At 37.3% G+C, this 19,843-nt stretch overlaps 1 protein-coding gene across 2 annotated transcripts in view; it reads right to left on the bottom strand.

Moving 5' to 3' along the window:
* Positions 1-14,385, bottom strand: part of lin7a (lin-7 homolog A (C. elegans)) — a 41,502-nt gene extending 27,117 nt beyond the window's left edge. For both annotated transcript variants that reach the window (XM_052577354.1, XM_052577353.1), the window contains exon 1: positions 14,230-14,385. In XM_052577354.1, the coding sequence (XP_052433314.1) occupies positions 14,230-14,269 (40 nt within the window). In that variant the 5' untranslated portion in view covers positions 14,270-14,385. The remainder of the gene's footprint in view (positions 1-14,229) is intronic.
* Between the last annotated feature and the right edge of the window lie 5,458 nt (positions 14,386-19,843).

The raw sequence follows: 19,843 nt of genomic DNA, 5'->3' as shown, positions 1-19,843 counted from the left end.
TTTTCTGATAAAACATTGGATCCAAATGAAGTCTCTTCCATTATTAAAGCAGTTTAGATTGTATCAAAACCTGACAGCTAGATCCAAAACCGAGCAATGTTCTGACATGTCCCACTTGGCTGTAGCACAGAGCTGTCAGAAGAAGGTCAGCATGGCATTAATCACTCTGGTGCCACCGGACGTCAGTAAAAACTGATAACTGATGCTTTTTGGTGATAAATGAACACAGACGAGGGCATAAATTGGGGCCTTTTACATGCTTATACCATTTTTTTTTTAAACTGAAACTATTAAAAAATATTTTTTTATTATTTTAAATTAAAATAAAATAGAATTGTTAGATGAAAAGTACTGAGATTGAAAAGTACTTATCATTCCTAGTCACTGGCTGGACAAACCAGTTCTTAAGACAGTCTTAGCATAATGGTTGTGTTTGTGCAACTGGCCAATCTTTTATGTTCTATGGAGAAAGTAACAGAAATAGCATACTGTTTTGGATTGAGATAAGGATGAGTAAACAACCAATTATAGGTAAATGTTTCTTTTAACAGTTTTGGTCCAGCTAAGCATAACTATGGGAATAGAACAATTAGGAAATAATGAGAAAAACAAAACATATAACCTTTTATTTCATTTCTAATAATACATTGTATTTATAGAGCCTTTTAAGGTACTCAGTGCTGCTTTACCAAATAAGAAAATGACAAATGCTATACAATAAAACAAACACACATTAAAAGCAATCTCAAAAGGTGAGGTTTGATTTTTAGTTTTGAAGGAGCTTGAGTTTTTAGGAGTGTCAGTATGGAGGGCTTAATGCATAAGGAGAAGGTCTTTAAAAGAGATCCGTTGTGAGGAAAGGATCCAGCTTTTAAACAACAGTGGTGATGTGGTCACGAGTCACGACAGCAGACACGTAGCAGAGTTCTGGATGTGCTGGAGATTATATAGGATTTAGAATGAGCCATAAAGAATGCAGTTGCAATAGTCAATTTTGTAAGAAAAAAATATATGCATATTTACAACTTTATAAACCTTAATCTTTAGCTTTCGCTAACTGTCATATGCACGTTCATGATAACGTGGTGTCCAGTGGATGATGTAGGACGTAGGCAAACGCGGTGACGAATGGGGAAGTGACGAACATGGAAGCGCAGAGGAGAGAGCAAAACAAGACTCCGGTCACGAATTAGTAGTACCAAACGATGATTTGTAAAGAAAAATGTCAGAGGATTTCGGTATAAGCCAAGAGGACACTGGTTTTCCTTTACTGTAAACAAAACTTGTTTCTCGCAAGAGCTTATGCTACGTCCTACGTCTTCGCTGGATGCCACAGTCTCATGAACGTGAAAGTTTAGAGATTAAGGATTATAAAGTTGTAAATAAGGATATATTTTCTTACACAAATACATCAGTTTACTTCAGAGGGCCTTTATTAAACCCCAGAGGCATGTGGACTTTTAAAATGAATGGGTGCAATTTTTTGGACTCCTCATTTTGGGCTACCATCCACTCTCATTATAAAGCATGGGTTAGCCTGAACATTATTTAATATAACTATTAAAGCATGCGGTAATTTTCATTTTTGGGTGAACTATCCCTTTTAAGTGCATTACAGAATGGACAATTATGAAAGGCTTTTTGTAACAGACTTCCTGTCAGGGGAGTGCTCATGATGCTTTAAGAAGCTGCTCTATAGGTTTTGGGACAGAGCCATAGGCTCAATAGTGCACTTCATAATATTGACAATGTAATTGGAGCATAAGCTCAGAATTAAGGTCCACACTATTTCACTACAATACAACAACTTTGAGACATCTGTTCTTGCCACGGATCTGAAGCTCAAAAAAACCAACATAGGCTGGAACAATGTGCAGCTGAAATGAACACTAGAGTCAGTAAAATGCCAACAACTTTTGTTATATTTCACACAAATTATGATTGCAGTGGCAGATTATCAATTAACAGATTTATTTTTTTACTATGCTATGACCTCAAAACAAATTGATCATGGTGTATGATTTGTAAACTAATACAGTCACACTTTATTTTAAGGTCCAATTCTCACTATTAACAAATCATTAACTAAGAATTTAGCTAATTTCCTGCTTATTAATAGTTTGTAAGATAATTAGGTTTAGGTAATGGGAAGGATTAGGGATGTAGAACATGGACATGCAGAATGTGTGCTTTATAAGTACTAATAAACAGCCAGTAAGTTAATAATATGCATGCTAATAAACATCATGTTAATAGTAAGAATTGGTTCCTATACTAAAGTGTTACCACTAATACATTTTTAAGGTTGAATCACATAAACAGCTTCTTACATATGGCTTTTCAGACACGGTAAACTTGCTGGGAAGCTCACCTGGTACAGCACTGACCATTGTGGAGCACCAAGTATGAGACATGTGAAAAACAAGTCATGATAAAAAAGCTTAAAGACTCGTAGAAGCAAGCTAAACTTACTTGGACGATTCAGCAAATGGGTTTTTGCTCACATTTACTTTTATTAACAATATTAATTAGCTTAGTATAGGTGGTATACGTTATTTTCAGATGTTATAAAGCATTAACTTTTTAGTGCAACTCACTTGACAAAACTATCGTGATATATAACAACCAATCTAATAAAATGTTGCCAGATTCACATTCAGATAAACCTGAACATACTCTTAGCTCCACAGGACATTTCACTTTCAAAGTTTTGCGAAATGTGCAAGAAGCAGCAATATAATTTTGCAGAATGATGTCTTCCAATGAGCCTGGATCGCTAAATGTGCAAAACGATAGTCTGTCCGTTCTGTTTTCCCAACAACAGAGTACATGACAACAGATTAGTGAAGGTGACCTTTGCAGTGATGTACAGGCAGCACCATAGCATGTGACAACCATTACTTCATTAACCCTGTGCTGAAGCTCCGTCATTATCGAGGATGGTTGGGAGTCGTGTATGAGGTAATGAGCCGTCCTGAACATACTGGTGTCCTTTCAGCCAGCACAGGAAACTGTGTGAACACACCTTTTCACATTTATGTCTCATTACCAGGAACTCAGAGGATGACCATGGATGATCTTCTGTTCCTTCTCACTTCCTGTGACTCATAATTCTCTTGTGTGTCTTGATTCAGATATTCCTGTCTCTGTGGTCTCTGTTGCTCATTATTTTAGAAAGGCTTTGTATTTAAGCTGCTTTAAGGATCAACTCTGAGAAGGCACAAATGTGTTGTGTCATACACACTGCCTAAGACCATCCTTCCTGTTTATCATTATTTTACCATGGATGCTACTTTGTATTAAAATGTGGTAGGGACAGTTGGGGGGATAGGTTGTGCATAGATTGTGCTGATTATAATTTCATAGAAGATATTGCTAATGAATATTAATTCATATAATTTAACTTGATCTGTTGCTGTGTGGATAAATACTTAGTCTATATGATGTATTGATCTACAAATCAGCTCTCTATGCTAAGTTAAAAATGACATTATAAATGTCCAGAATCATTGCTAACTATCAAGAAGAAACAATGTTTTTGTTTTTCTACGTAAACATGCACAAGACTTGCATTTTTGACCACTGCGTCAATTCAAGTCACCTTTATGTGTATAGCTCTATACAATACTGGTTGTGCCACAGCAGCTTTACATTGTTAAACAGGAAAATAGTTTGTCAATAATGCAAGAAGACAATAACAGAGTCATTTTTCCAGCTAAAGTCAGCTGTTTTTCCAGCATCTTGTCCAACTTTTCAAAACATGTCTTGAGACTTGAATTATTTTCCAGTCATCAGTAGTTCCACTCATTAGTTTATAAACACAATAATGTATTATAAGTGAAAAACCCATTAATTGCTCTAATTACTGGATTTTAATATCTGAATATTCTTTAGCTGGAATCCAGTTAATCCTTGTATTACAATAGACCTTAGTCAGGGTACTGCTGTACGTAATTTTTGATTGGAATGAAAACAAGGCTGTGATGGATAGAACTACAGTGTGTTCAGTGGATTTTACTGTTGTTTACAAACATGGCAGTAGTTTTTCAGCTGATGAAACATCTTTCCAAAAAACTTTCAGCATTTGATTGCTTTATTCAGTTTGTGTGCGTAAAAACTTATGCTAAACCTCCCTAAAAAATGTGTATTTATTTGTGCTGTTGCTTGTAGTTGGATAGAATATTCTTCTTTTTTTTATTAGAAAGTATAGTTTTTCCATAAACATAGCACATACCGAACTGTACTGAAAACCATGATGCTAAAATCGTGAAACAAACCGAACCGTGAAAAAGTTGAAAGCTGCTGATAATACTGAAGGACCTTATGGATGCTGTGACCGGTGTCATATCCCTATAAGTAGACGTGGATCAGATGAGGTTCAGCTGATTCGAACTTGACAAATGTGAGCTACGCTTGATATACATCGGTGGATGTACATCAACAACATTTGTTGGGGAACAAATTTGTTGGGGTACAGAGTTGTGGAAGGATGATAAATCGGAGCATGTCAGAACTGTGGGTGGGAGACAATTTATCGCTGTCACTTTGTGCCACTGACGACAACTGCAAAAAATCACTCAGCAAAACATTAAAAAGATTCACTTAGATTCGATCAGAATTCATCACTAAATTAGACCATCAGAGATGTTTTCTCTGTGCGATGTATTAAATATATCCCTGTCATTAGCAGGGATTTCATAAAGTGGTGGGGACACAATCAAATTGGGCAAAATAGTGGTCATATCCCATCGTAAAGGTTTCTTGCAAACGCATATTTAAGGAGACACTATAAGCCACTTGCATAGAATGTCCCTGTTTTCTGATATCATTAGTTCTGTAAACCTAAAAAAGGGTACAGGGAAGCTGCCCGCCCCTTTTTAGCTATTCAGAAAACACCTTTTACAGAGAGAGGGTTTGTGGTTGAAGGGGTTATCTAATTAGTTAGCAAATCACTTACAGCACCTTTAACAATATTGAGCCGAAACTCTATAAACTCGGGGAAGGAAATGATGTCTAATGACTTATTAACTGTCTAAAGATCAATCACCGTAATGTCATTTAGTGGGCAAAGTTATTTATACAAAATAAATGGACTGGTTAAAGCATTTGAGGAGATTGTTAATGACTGTATCTTCGAGGGAACATGAAACAAAATTTTGAAGATAAATTCATCCATTAACAAAGTAATAAGATGAAAAAAGCCTCTAAAAGCATGTCAAGCTCCTGCATCATGCACCGCTATTACAGATAGGATTAATTCTCCATGGCGCCTGGAGTTTTCTGCCGGCTTTCAGTGAGCAGCCAAACTAAGCTTGGTTTATCAGTACAGGCCTCATCCCAATAAAGTATTTTCTCACACATCTGAGTGACATCATCACAGCAGGGAAAGGAAACATCGTTGCACACATTATTATTCCAAGAGCTAAATTTGTGGGATTCAGATTTGTATGGTGGCAGGTCAAGGCCCTGTGTTGAACTATCCTGGGATTTACGTCACATCTACTAGCACTGGCTCACAAACAGGGCATTTAAAGGGCCTGGTGTACACACTCCTTGTTTGTGATTGGTACATTAAACTACATTACCATGGAGACTGGTAAATGCAGCGGAGGGGGCTGCAAACTCGTTGGCAATGGAGTGGAAGAGTACACTATTGTGTATGTGTGTGTCTTCCAACAAGCCAGATTGATTGCGTAGTTTAGCACCTTTAAATGTAAAACCCATATGGCTCTGTGAGTAAGCATTGGGGGCGAAGATATCACTGAAGAAGCATTCAGCCTTCCAGAGCACCAAACTACACTATGTGTATGTGACCCGGCTCTCCATTCAAACCACTGTAGCCTTCAGCATTAGTGTTAATGGTGCAGCCGGCAACCATGATCACATTTTCTCCACAAAAACTACATAAAGAAAACACCACTTAAATCAACTATCGAATTTAGATTATGTACTGAAGAAATGTCTCTAATGTCTACAGTTCTGGCCCGCTAATGCAACTGTATGTTATGTCAATTTCAGAATCATTCTAATGAAATACTGACTTCTAATAAGGTGAACGACTTCGGTTTAATTTCTACACTTCCTCTAAAAACGTCTGTTCTTGGAGAATGTAAGTTCCACAAAAGCAAATGCAGCAACAAATGCTTTAAACAGAGGAGTATAAAATTTTGAGAAGGTATGATTTTTAAAATTTATCCAGTTTTCAAGGGATTCATTCTTAAACTCTCTTTACAAGTGAACTTGGTTCTTCTATTATCGTGAGTTTAGAATACAAATCCAGCAATGGTGTCAACAATGTATTGAATAATTTGTGAGACATCTCAAACTTCTCAAAAACGATTTGCTCACATGCGAACACATAGTTTTTTTCTGTTTAAAGGGTTAATATAATGATTTATGTTTGACTTGTTGTGTCACAAACGACTTGCTTCTTCTGTGGACAATGAATGGTGACTCCTTCTCAACAATTCCTCCATCTCAGATTTGCCAGTATAGCAAAGTCTGCATTCAAACGTCAGAGATTTCATCATTATTCCCAAGAAAATGTACTTTTAGGCCTGCTGGAGAAAACATACAATCTTGTTTGCTAGTCTTATCTGGTCTCCCAGCTTGTCAGGTTGGTCTGTTGGCTGGATTTACATGGTTTTGGACACTTTTCAGCCAGCTAAACTAGTAAAACATCCAGGTTGTGAGACCATTTTAAACCAGCTAAAACTAACTAAACCAGTTGAGACCAGAAAGACAGCTGGTTTAAGTTGATTAGATTTATTACATTTTTTTTTTAGCAGGGATGTACACAACACAGATTGTATAATTTGTTTCTTTTTTTTATGTTGCGATGAAATGGAAGTATCACTGTTCTTTTCTTTTGTATTTCCATTGTACTGTACACATTCAAGTATGACAGTTTATAGAAAAAGAAAGAAATGAAGGACGGGGACTGTTGATTTGATTTTGAGATGTGGGCTTTAGACATAAATCGAGGTGAATCCAATTCTGATTCAAAATAATAGGTCAAAATATTTAATTTATATTCAGTATTCACAGTGCAGTCTTCTAGAATTTATTTGCATGATTATTAATTACTTTGTAGTTATATGAACCATTGATACAGTGGAACAAGTGAATATAAATTAATCTTGGTGTATAAACTGCAAAAATCTGACAAATCCCTTTAAATTAAAATATAGAAAGCTAGTTTTTAAACAAAAATCAGCTTTTTAAATAAAAAGAACAGTGCTATGGTCATTTCAAATGTAGAGGAAATGCTTAGTACAAAATAAAAAAGTAACCTGAAAAACAATCCTAAACCTACAACGGACAAGGAACCTCAACACTGCAAATCAAGATGCTGTTTGTCTAAAGGACTGACCAGATCTCTGCAGAGTGAAACAAAAACTCATATCTCTCAGCACTGTGGAGGTTTCCTTTTCTAGACAGGATTTAATAACAAGGACATCAATCTCTGTGGCAAGATTGTGGCAAGCATACACATCGTGAGCCCGCAATTCAATATAGAGGACTGAGTCCACAGCAAATGATTTTTCTGTGTTAAAGGCACAGTTGAGGGTGTGACTGGACACTGTGCGCATATGAATGAGTATTTCCCTGCTGCCATATAATCTGCTCTGTCTATAGTGCAATATAATTTTGCAAATGTAACCTAACCGCACAGAGTTGAGTAGTCTCATGGTAAACATCACAGTAATAGTTCAATTCAACTCTGAGAGTTGGAAATTCCAGCGTCTTCCTCCAGCAGTTTCCAACCTCAATCTGCAACTCTGATCCACTGATATACAGGCGTATGACATCATAAAAACATGGTGGCACATAGTTGATGATACCAATATAAATCCTGTTTAGCTCATTTGCATAGACAGCTGCGTAAAACAAGCTAAATAAACTTCTCTAATCTCCATACACCTGCAAATGTTAGCATTTCAGGGCATCGTTTATGGGTGCAGTATGCCAGGAGACATTCTTGTTGACAAGTGAACACCTGCAAAGCTAACAGGAGCCAAATTTTTCTTCTTTACATGTCATTTTTCGACATTAAATGGAACGCATTGAAACCAAGCTGTACCAAACCACACTGTCTGAAGTTAATAGAATAACAGGTGTATACACTGTATATACAAAATAAAAAGATTGGTTTGAAATCAGCATGAAATACCATTTGCAACCTAGTTTATTTCTGTAATATCCTGTTTCACCGGGAAATATGCCAAATTAATGTGGATCTGGACTTTTCTTTATTAGGAATTGATTGAAACATTGGAGTTTCATACACAAGTCATGATGAAACCGAAGTAGCGACATAGCTATGTATTGTGACTTACGTCCAGGTGTAATGGATTATCACAAATGAAAAAAGAACAAGTAGAGCAGGGACTTTGTCCTATTAATCAGCAGGCTTTAAGGGCCTTCAGAATTACTGTAATCATCTGGTGCAGTGATACGGAAATGTAAAGCGGTCAAGACTTGCCTGGATCTACTTTAGTTGTGCATTTCCCTGAAAATAATTGAACACCTTAGGGCGTTCGTCAGCCAATCAGATTCAAGCATTCCACAGCCCCGTAGTATAACTGGTCTTAATGGTCAAAAATGGACAGAGACAATTACATTTTGACGCTGGGCACGATAATACCATGAACATGTATCGAGTAAGAGTAAACAGGGTCTGTTTTGATTTCATGTTGTCTATAAGCCAATTGTTTTATTTTTTTCAAATTATCCTGTTGTCGTTTGTGGCGAGGCCGAGAGAAGTGGGAACAAGGAGTGAGGCCGGCGGAATGATTGGGAAATCAGCGACACCTGCGCCCCACCGCCGGTCTCGAGTCCCACGTAGGAGATGGAAGGATATAAAACTGGAGCGACGATAGTGAAGGACGAGAGAGGACCAGGCCTGGGTCTTAGTTGTGTTTTGCTTTTTATTTGTGCGCACCAGTCGTCCGTGAGGGGCTGGTGCGCTGTTTTGTGTTTATTTTGAATTAAAGTCTTTGTTTTATTGTCCGCCGGTTCCCGCCTCCTTCTTCCAGATGAATATGGAGATTTTATCATTACATCGTTCATTATATTACAATTTTTGGTTCCCATTATATACTCAGTTATAGCTAGAGTGGATAAAAAGCTTTCAGGACTGACTAGATGGTCAGCCAAGACACTTCTACACAATGTTTCACACATTTCTGACAGGAACTATTTTCCTAAGGATCACATTGTCCTCGCCATTTTACACGCCGGAATGGATCGCCTGAGAGACTGCTAACCATCTGCCGTTTTCCAGATTCAGACGGCCATCCTCTACGGGCCAGGGAAGCCTGAGGAAAACGCTGGTCTCCGGACAGCAGGCCTGCCAAAACAGCACGAGCTAAAGCAGTGCCCTTCTCTGGTGTCCGGCTCATATCCCAGAACCTCACTTCATCAGACCCTGTGAATTATCAGTAATTGGCCCAACTGTGACATTCCCGACTGCAAAGGGCACATAAATCACCTCGCAGTATAATAGCTCAGACGGCGAGCTGTGCAAAGTCCTGCACAAATGACCTCACAGAGCGTTTGTCCCCTGATGTCTGACTGATACCACTGTCTGTCTTTCTAGACCCTCTCTTTTTCATACACACAATTACTGGTGACACATACGGTCTTGTTCGGATAAAAATAGCCTTAGATATGATCCCTTGATCTCATTCTCAGGCTGGTCTGGGCTTTTATCTTCGAATGGACAGACTAAAGGGGACAGAAAGTGTTCAGAAACACTTTTGCCTAGAGGAAAGATTATATCACTGCTTTTTTATGCAATATAATTCAACGGTTGGCAATAGCCTCCAAAGCTTTTGAACAAGTGAATAGCGTTGAGTGTCTATATTGTTTCGGGTCAATGAGAAATGTGTTCAAATTCAAGTATGTCAAAGAAGAACTCTTAATGTTTAATTCAGCAAAGTACTCAGACAAATTTTTGTCTTTCTCTATAGAAAAAGAGGTCTTCAGACCAAAATCAATATGACATGAGAATTCCAAGCAGTTGAATAAATCCATTTTGTGCAAGGCTTATGCATTAGTAGAATGAAACAAGGATGGCACGTGACCTAAAAACAGCCCAGGAAGTCTGTCAGTCTAATAAAAAAGATCACCTACTCTATTATCTAGTTCAAAAAGAATGTTTTTACATTGCAGAGGAAAAGCTATTAAACAATAGTTGGAGATGAATATGTCATTCATAGAGAACCTTGTTTGCATCCCACATAATTGCATTGACATTTTCAGTAAACTAGGAATTGGAGGCACATTTGATTGCATTTATATTTGTGTTTTTTACTGATTTGATTAACTTGACTTATAAGGAATTAAACCACCAGTATTAGCATAACATGATGGTTTTGTTCAGGAAGACTTTAGTTGTGACGTCTGCATTTAAACAGGAATGATTCCCCCAAATCAGCATCCCAAGTGCATCCCAATATTTGTACGGAATACCGAAACGTTTAGAAATTTTGATGACTTCTATAGAGTACCATAATAAATAGGATTCCTGAATATGGCAAGGTTGGAAAAACTATGAAAGAAAGAGGTAAGCTGTTTTAAAAATTGCTTACTGTCTGAGTAGCTGTAACATTTGGTAAAGAACCTGCTTTGCAACCATTAAAAAGTATGTCCTATAGAGCATGAATGTGAATGCAATCCAGATGTACTACATCGGCCATATTGGCTTTATCAAGTGACTAACTGTGTCAGTGGTGTGGCTTCGTCTCTTATGGCTTTGTGGGGTAAAGTTTCAATCAAATGCACACTCCAATATCTCATTTGAATGCTTTTTGCCTACTGTTTTTTTTTTTAATACTCTGAATTCGGAAATACTACTCTTTTGTTGTACAGTTTTTTGCATACTATATCCTCCTAAGACGCAGCAATGGGGTTTTTGTCTCTGTAGTGGACATTATATTGTAGTGAATTTCTCTGAAACCTCACATGTCACAGTTTTAAATCTGGGTGTCCTGTACAGAGCACATTCAGGGCTTTTCAGAGATATTTTGGAATCAGAGATGTTTGGAAGTTTCTCCATAACCACTCCGTCTGCTTGGTCTTTAAAAATGGACATTAATTAAGTGATCAAAATTGTACATGAAATATGATAATATTTTGTAATCATCATTTAAACCTGATTAATTTTCTAATAGTTTGTCATAAATCAACATCTCAGGAAAATGTTATGGGGTTTCAAACCAAAATATGACTTCCATATATGTCCACTGTAGAGGACACCATGACTAAAAGCATGTTTATTCTGCATTTTAGGAGACACAACAAATGAATAGCTAAATGAAATATTAGATGTTTTTATGAAAATCTGGCCAATTATTACTCCCATTATTACAGTTCTTTTTTCAACATGCTGATGTCCCAACAGCACATTCATATACAAATTAGGTACAGATAACATTGTGTTAAATGGGAAAACCAGTTTATGGAAACTGTAGACATATATAGCATAAAGTAAAATTGTATAATTGTAAAAGTGTTCCTGTAGCTCAATTAGTGTTTTGTTTTTCTGAGTCCTTGTGTCCTCTACAGAAGACCTGGCATAACATATGAATAAAATATCATTTTTCAAAAATGTTATTTTGCCAGACAGTATACTTTTTTCTTATGCTCTAAACAATGTAATGACATGAAAAAAAAAGAAGTACTAAATTCACAAATCTTTTTAGTCAGAAATTAGGCATATTTGGATGCAGCAGTATTTTAAAAAAAACATTGCCGATCTTTTTTTTCTCCCTTTCCTTATCTTTTACTTTGTATATAAATTTGGTTTTGATGTTTGGTCCACAATTGGACCGACCCACGAGGAAAGGTTGCGTAGCTCCATATGACCCATCCATCCTTTGAATGAAACAAGCCAGAGGAGCACCCTAATCAGCTTTTAGTGCTCCAAAATTCCTATATTCCCTGTTTTCAATCTCTCCTTCAGGATAAGACAAGTACAGTTCTGTTTTCCAAACCAAGCATTCCATCAATTGTCTAAGATCTCGGTTCGAGTTTCTTATAGGACTATGAGTCCATGCTGTACACATTGACAAAGTATCTTATTGATTTCAGTTTGCTAGATTAACCTTTCATGTTGTAAATAAGTGACACCTCCACATGTCCTGAATACACACTGAATACTCTCACAGCCAGCGGTTCTTATCTTTTAACATCGGTTATTTAAATACAATAACAGGAAAATCTTGCAGCCTTCAGTTAACCCGGTCGTTTCCAAAATGAAGGGACACAAGGTTATTTTCTCTCTGATCAAATTATAGCTACAATTCAGGTCCTCATTATGCCTGTATAACCTCAAGCATAGCAATGCTATGGCTTATTGCAAGAGATCCTGAATAATATGAGGCCTGTGGTGTTTTGGATTTCTGCTGTCATAAATCTACTATCATTAAGCATAACAATTACTTTGGGGTTTCTGGCAATGCTCAAAATATGTCACCGAAATAAATCTGTTTTCACTTAAATTTGATTGCCTCTGGAGGCCCCTTTGTATTGTCTCCAGTATACTTCTCTAGTGTAAATTGTAGATGGTCATTTTCAAGATGAGTTTACTCGGCCCCACTTTGGTCTCACAAGAGACCATATGAAATCTACGAGAAAATACAAACCATAAGAACACAATTTAATCTGATACAATAATCCAATGCATGATGTATTCCTGGCTCTGAGTATATGATCTGTTACATTGGACAACATACAAATCAAACAAAACAAACCATTCTGAGTGACAGGGACAAACCTAGAGCACTCCTATTAGTGTTCTGATTGGTCGAATGGGTGGCCAATGTCATGGTTGCATAGCTTAGTTCAAAAAGGGTCTTTTATTATAATTTTAGTTAAGGGGAAAATATTTTCATGAACTGGTTCTTTAGAACAGTTCATTTAAAAGAACCATTTTCACCAATTTATGTATTTCATTTATGCTATCATGGTATGACAAACTGGTGTGGTGTATTATGTGCTTTTAAAATGTATGTAGGCATGCTTTATTCAGTTAATTATTATTATTATTATTATTAATAATAATTATTATTATTTAAATTAAGTTTAGATGTACATTAAACTTGCGCCTGTTTTTGTTGGATTAGAACGTTGTGCTGTTCTGTAAGTGTTCATAAAACTGTCATACAGTCTATACATAAAAATTGGTATTTTTTATCATTTTAGCTATTAATTAAGTTCCGACTGATTTTTCATATATCATCGGTTCACTCCGTATGTTCCTACTATCAGTTCACTCATTGGTTCATGTTTCAAAGAGTGATATTTGGAGAACCGCTCGGATCGATTCGTTCAGACACTGTGAGTCGGTTCAATCGATTCATTGTGAAGATCCGACTCAAAACAACATTCGTTCACCAATCGGACGTCGCTACTAGTTTTGAAGCAATGTACAGTTTCCACGTATCCACAGCGCGTATGCTAGATGTGTCTCATTTCTCTAAAAATATATCGATGGCTTTGCTTGTGGACGCTTTAAATGCTTCGAGTTTCCATAGGCTACTATTTGACCTGCTGTATAACCGTAAAATTAAACGCAATTCATTTGTTAGCGATTTAAGCGCGTGCAACGGCCCACATTGATGACAGGTCACTGACCGCTGATGATAAATCAAGCCACGGCAAGGTGATAATATCACAAAGGCAAGCTTTTGTCCACATGACTTCAGACATTTCTTCTTTAAGCTGTATAACGTGTGTAGGAAGCATCGCGCGTACAGTAGACTATTCGAACGTTCATTCGTTGGAATCCGGTTTTATTATAGCCTAGGCTATTAAAGTCTATAAAACAGCCAGCCTCGAATTCAGTTTCGCACACTGAGAAGTTGTACAGTCTTTTCTGTAAAGTAAAATAAGGACAAAATAAAGAAAATACACTGCGCGCTGCTGTGAGCATCAGCAAAGTGTAAGCTATGTATGAAACGAGTGCCTAAAGTGCTTTATTAAAATAAACCAAATACAGATCGCATTATTATCACACGCACTAGTGGCTCCTGACGCACAGAGCGTGGTCTGTGCATCACCGTCATCATCATCATCATCATACCTTACGGACACGAGTCGAACCGAGAAGGCAGCATCACCAAAACACCAACAGCCCATGATGAGCCAAATCCAATAATGCAAAAATTGGACAAACGATGCTTAAAGTTAGCTCCAGCAGGACGTGCGTTTGGCAGTACTCACCTCGCTCTAGGGTGAGCGGATGGACTGTCATTGTCGCCATGACTGTGCTGTGTTATTATCAGAGAGAGTGAGAGAGATAGAGAGAGAGAGAGACTGGAGCTGCCGCATCAGAGCGCGCACTGTAGCGGCGGAGAGAGCGAGAGAGCGCGGATTGGATCCCGTGCGGATGATGGGAGTGGTTGGGAGGGGAACGGGATTGTTCACCATGTGTAGCGGACGATTCGGAATGGGGTGTGTGAATCGAATTGAGATGCAGAGTCTGCACGTTACGCTTAGAATGGAATTGTACATTTCCTTAAGCTTGTCGAACGTGCACAAGACGTTGAAAAATGAAAGTTCTAATGCTTGACGAGCGTTGGTCAAATCAGACGTTCAAAATTCATTTCTAATGGTTGTCGAACAATATATAATTCAGTCGTTTAAAATGTAAGGGGAGACCGGGGATAGTTGTAACACTTGCAATTTCTCCAGTTAGGGACAAGTTACAAATCACCTGATTCACTTCTCTCATGCTTTGTCCTTATTCCACATGTGATGAAGAAGAAGATCCCTGGGGCAGACACAGCTGATTTTACAGGGAAAACCTCATTTTGATGTAAAACAGTTACTATTTTTTTTTTACTTTATTTATTTGTTGTTAAACTAATCAAAGTTACATTATGTTTTTTTGTGTGCCTGTGTGTAGATATATTTTTAATGCATGTTTTGGTTGTTAGCTATAAGGTGAGCACGTTAGTTTTTTTACTACAAACTCTTACAAACTCTTTCTTGATCGCCGAAGGATTATGTATTAGAGCTCCTTGTGATTGACCATTTTTAGCTGGATAGTTCAATAAATGATTGAAGTAATTAAAATCTCTTCATCTTAAATGTTAAACAAGGGCATAAGCTTTAAATAAGACGACAAGAATGTTGTATTAGATCTTCCCTGCTCATACAGTGATCAGAATCATGCTGAAGGGGGTTTAGATTAATCTCCATGAATATACTCAAGAGCTCTAGACCTGAACCCCTGCATTTTAGTGCACAGGGTTAAACGCTATCCATAAATTATGCAGAAACAAATCCCATGCATGACCTATGATCTTCACCGTGAACTGACAGCAGCGGCTAAAGCACTAGACAGTGCGGCTCTTACCACTAATTTGCTGCCTGCAGTGTGAATGGAAGCCCTGTGTTTCATATTGTCTGGTGTCTGCACAAAGTAATTACGAGCACTAGACAAGTCTTTGGCAGCTCTTCTCTAGTTTATTACATTCTTTCATAATGGTATTGTTAGAATGAACTTTGCTCATTATTTAGGCCTCACAAGTACTGGAACAGCCATCAGGAGAGGTGCACTGTAACTTCATTATTTTCATAGACTGATTCATGGTTAGATAACACTACTTTGCTCAGGAGTCAATTGTAGACAGAATTTAAATTGTCAGGTTAACTATTCCTTAAAAATATTCAGGTGTTTCAAGCTTGCAAGTGCATGTTGGTTTTAAAAAAAATAACAACACTGATGGACTGCTCTGTCAGGCCTCCAGCTGCGGACAGATGTGCAGTGGTAAAACTAATGGGATGGATGGAGGGCTTAAAGCCAGAGAGAAAGAGGCCACGGGGAGATTATGCTCTCATGGCCATATGGGACACAGCCTCTGGAAAACATTCTGCTGGAAAAAAGTCCGATTCAAAGAGTGCGCTGGGAAGCTGCCCCGGTGAGAATGAGTTGATTTCTGAACGGATGCGCAGATATTAGAGCAAACAGAAGGAGAGAAGTACAGAGAAGAGACTAAGGTTGTGTGAATGAGTATAGTAGCTGGCATGAGCAGAAACACTCTGATTCATATTTCTCTGAAATGTGTTATATTAGGCCTGTATGTTGGTCAGGGTTGAGCGAATTGCACAATTTATAAATTAGCTGTTAGAATTAGATTCAAATTGGCCACATCCCACAGAATCAGATGGACTGACAGGATGAGGAATTAACTCAGTAGAGAAAAAAAATGCAATGTGCAATGACTTAATTAGTTGTGTGAGAAAACATAAACGTGAATTGATTTCGAATAATTATGGGTTTTTTTATGTAATGCATATTTTTTTCAGTTATACATTAATAAGAAAAATATATACTAAATACTATCAACACAATGAACAATCTCAAAGTATTCAATATGAATTGGATATTCATATTGATATGTTTCAGATTTCTGAAATATTAAACCTGATCACATAGATGGGATACAAAAATATTAAAATCAAAAATGTAATTTATCTCTACAAAAGCTTTGGTATTTGATCTTTGACCATTGTTCAAGAAACTATATAATATAATAATTAACAGAATGAATTAATAAGTGTGTGTCTGTGTGTGTGTTTGTATTCATTCAAATATTAAACATTAATTTAAATAATTTAATTAATGATTAAACTGAAAATAAAGACAATAGCAAATGTAAATATGACTTACTGTTCTGCATCCTGTTTACTATGTCAATTTCAATCCTATTCAAATTCAAGGATTTAAAAGGCATTGTCAATTAAATACTGAATGGTGCACAATTGTATGATGTGGGTGTCAAGCAACAAGTGAGGACACGGTTTAATCTGTGGCTTTTGGCAAAGATGTCACATTTTTTTCTCCACGCCTGATTTCAGCTTGTTTTGAGTGGAAGAGTCAAAGGAAGAGCTGCCTTATTATTGAGTGTAAAAATACTCAATGTAGCTGCAGTTTCCTCAAGAAAACAGCATCTAGTCATGTGGCTGTCAGGAAGTTTTGGAACATGACACCATGTCCCTGTAGGGCGCCTTTCAAACAGAGTCGTGTTCGGTTCAACGATAGCGTATAAAGAGATGAAAGTGGCTTGAAGGGGCCAGATACAAGACGGCTGCTGTTAGCTAACACATGCGTGCTTGAGAGACAGCTTGCTTTTGTTATTTTTCCCCTGTTTAGCACGGCAGAGGCAGATATTGTTGACTGATTCATGATGAATGGAAGCGTACATGTTGCTTTGACATGTCTTAGAAAACAAACCAAACAGCACGTCATTGTGATATTTGGATATGTCAAACATGGCCTGCTTGTGTGCTCTTCTTAGTGGTGTATGGTAAAGTGTCACTGTTACAGTTCCTCATGTTTTGGATTAAGTGACCTGCAGGAGGTAATAAAGGAATATTCTGGGTTCATACAAGGTACAATTTTGATTACAATCCTTTACTGAGTAAAGTTAGATCCAAATTTAAACCTTGTTGCGTCACAAAAACAATGGTTTACACAGCTTTACAGCTCAAATTATACATGGGTTTTAAGTGACGTATATATAAGAACACAACATTTCCCATTACTGTACATTATTGTTTCTCCTCTGTTCCCCGCATTTCTGAAATGTGTAGATTTTTACAAAGCTCATCGTTCTGAAAAGCAAGTAGTGTTCTAATTGGCCAGCTATCCAGTGCGTTGTGATTAGACGAATACTTCAAGCGTGTGACAGAAATTATTACACCCCTTAACATACGGTCACAACCAGTCAAAATCAATAAAACCTATTACAATCGAGGCATTTGTTGCATCCAGTGGGGACATATTTTTGGATCATAATGACAATACCAGCCGGTCTCAGTTCCAGTCCTTGTGCCCCCCCCCCCAGCTCTGTTAACACACCTGATTCAGATAACCAGGTCATTAGAAATGAGCTCTGTGCATGAACTGTGTTCCCATTGACTTGGTCCCTACACAGTGTTCATTGCTCCCTACTCCCTGAGCAGGGGAAATCTGTTGAAGTTTACCTCACTTCAAAGTCTGACATCATAGACCTATTTAAATAAATAACATTTCCAAATTCACGTCTCGCACACTTTACAGCAACTTTACAGATCCACTTTATGCACCAAGAGCTTGTAACACTCCAAAGAGAAAGGAAAAGTTGAAATTGCATCATATATGACCCCTTCAATTGAGCTCAGATTGTATTGAGCCTAGCATATCCCTTTAATATAACCAAACACATTACTTATCTGCTCAAATCAAACCCAGCAGTGTGTAAAAATGACAAGACTAGCAAAAATGATTTCTTCAAAGACTATTGGAGTTTGTTTTACAAGAAAATGCTCTTTCAGTCTTATTGCGTCGGAATTTTATGTTGATTTCTTTTGTTTTGTATGCCATCTCTTTGTAATCATTCGTGAAATTGACTAGCAGGTTTTGAGTGAAAATCATTAAAGTAGTAAATCAGTAAATCCTACACCATTTTTTCCTGTTTATAATCATGTCGGTTTTTCACTATCAATTCTCAGCTGTCTCATAAGCATTTTACTCCCATCTTGCTCCCTCACCATGTCAGATTCAGACCAAAGCCCATGCAAGAGTGGCTGTCCATCAGCTCGCAGCTGCACTAATTCAATTGCCACTCATAAAATCTCTTATATAATGCAGCATGAGTGCCTTTACTCTGGAGTAAGATCATTGACACCCACCCACATGCTCACATCAGGGCAGCAGACAATATAACAGGCCAGACAAAGTAAAATAGAAATATTTCCAGTCAAACAATGGCTGCACTATTACTCCCAGAGAGAGAAAGAGTTATGGCAATATGAATAGCTCTATTTTTAAGTCCTCCTACTGACGAATTGGCGCTGGGAGAACGTTGACGGGCATTCAGTTCTAAGGCTCGATTCTTGCAACACAGGGAGGAAACTAATTGAAGATGCACAGTTTGTGTGATGTGCTTGCTGAATGCAGATCAGAGACGAAGACACGCGGCAAGGCTATTCAAAACGCAGAACCTAAAACAAATACATGCAAATGGAGATTTGAGGTGAGTGCCGGATGCCAGACAGAACATAGACATTTACAGAGTAATTTGATCGTTCAGCACAAGATGATTTTGATAAAAATGGTTATAAGGTATCAAATTGACCCTGATCTTTTGAGATAAAAGACACTGGAACTTCAAGAACAGAATACTTCTCCAGTCCACTAAGAACATTTACTGAAATAAGAGCATTATTTACTGATTTCATCTCACTACTTAAGCCCATTCATAGAGATAAATAAGAGAAAGCTGGACAGATGCTGTTTATTTCCAGAAGAAATAAACATGAGACTTAGGGGGGATTTAGAAGACACCATTTTCAACTAAAAACAGTGCAAGTTTTGAAAATGACACCGTTATCATCTCAGTGTAAACGAGAAAAATGTGAATTTGTGAAAACAGTGAAGACATGCGCATGCATTCAGTCTATATAGGTATGTGAACTGGCATAATGTTTTTTTAAAAGGGAAATTGCCAAATACTGTGTTTTTTAATACAGTGTTTTTAGTCGATTTTGTGGATCCTTGTGAACAGGGATCATTTTGACAGCACAGGTGTCTATACATGAAAGCTTCAAAAATGCAAAGAAAAAAACATTTATTTTTTTAGTACATCATTGTCATGTAAATAATACCCTAAAATATGATGTTTGTGTGACACAATTAAATCACAATGTAATTAAACTTTATTCCAAAACTATATAAAAAAAAATATATTTGACGAGCACAACACAGAGGGTGTCTTAAATTTAGATGTAAAAAAGGTTATCAAAAACTAAAATAACATGGGTTTTAGCACAAACACATACTTGTATA

Source organism: Carassius gibelio, chromosome A4, assembly GCF_023724105.1.
Source record: "Carassius gibelio isolate Cgi1373 ecotype wild population from Czech Republic chromosome A4, carGib1.2-hapl.c, whole genome shotgun sequence".
NCBI lineage: Eukaryota > Metazoa > Chordata > Actinopteri > Cypriniformes > Cyprinidae > Carassius > Carassius gibelio.
Note: the sequence above shows the minus strand (reverse complement) of the source record. Positions and strands in the feature narration are given on the sequence as shown.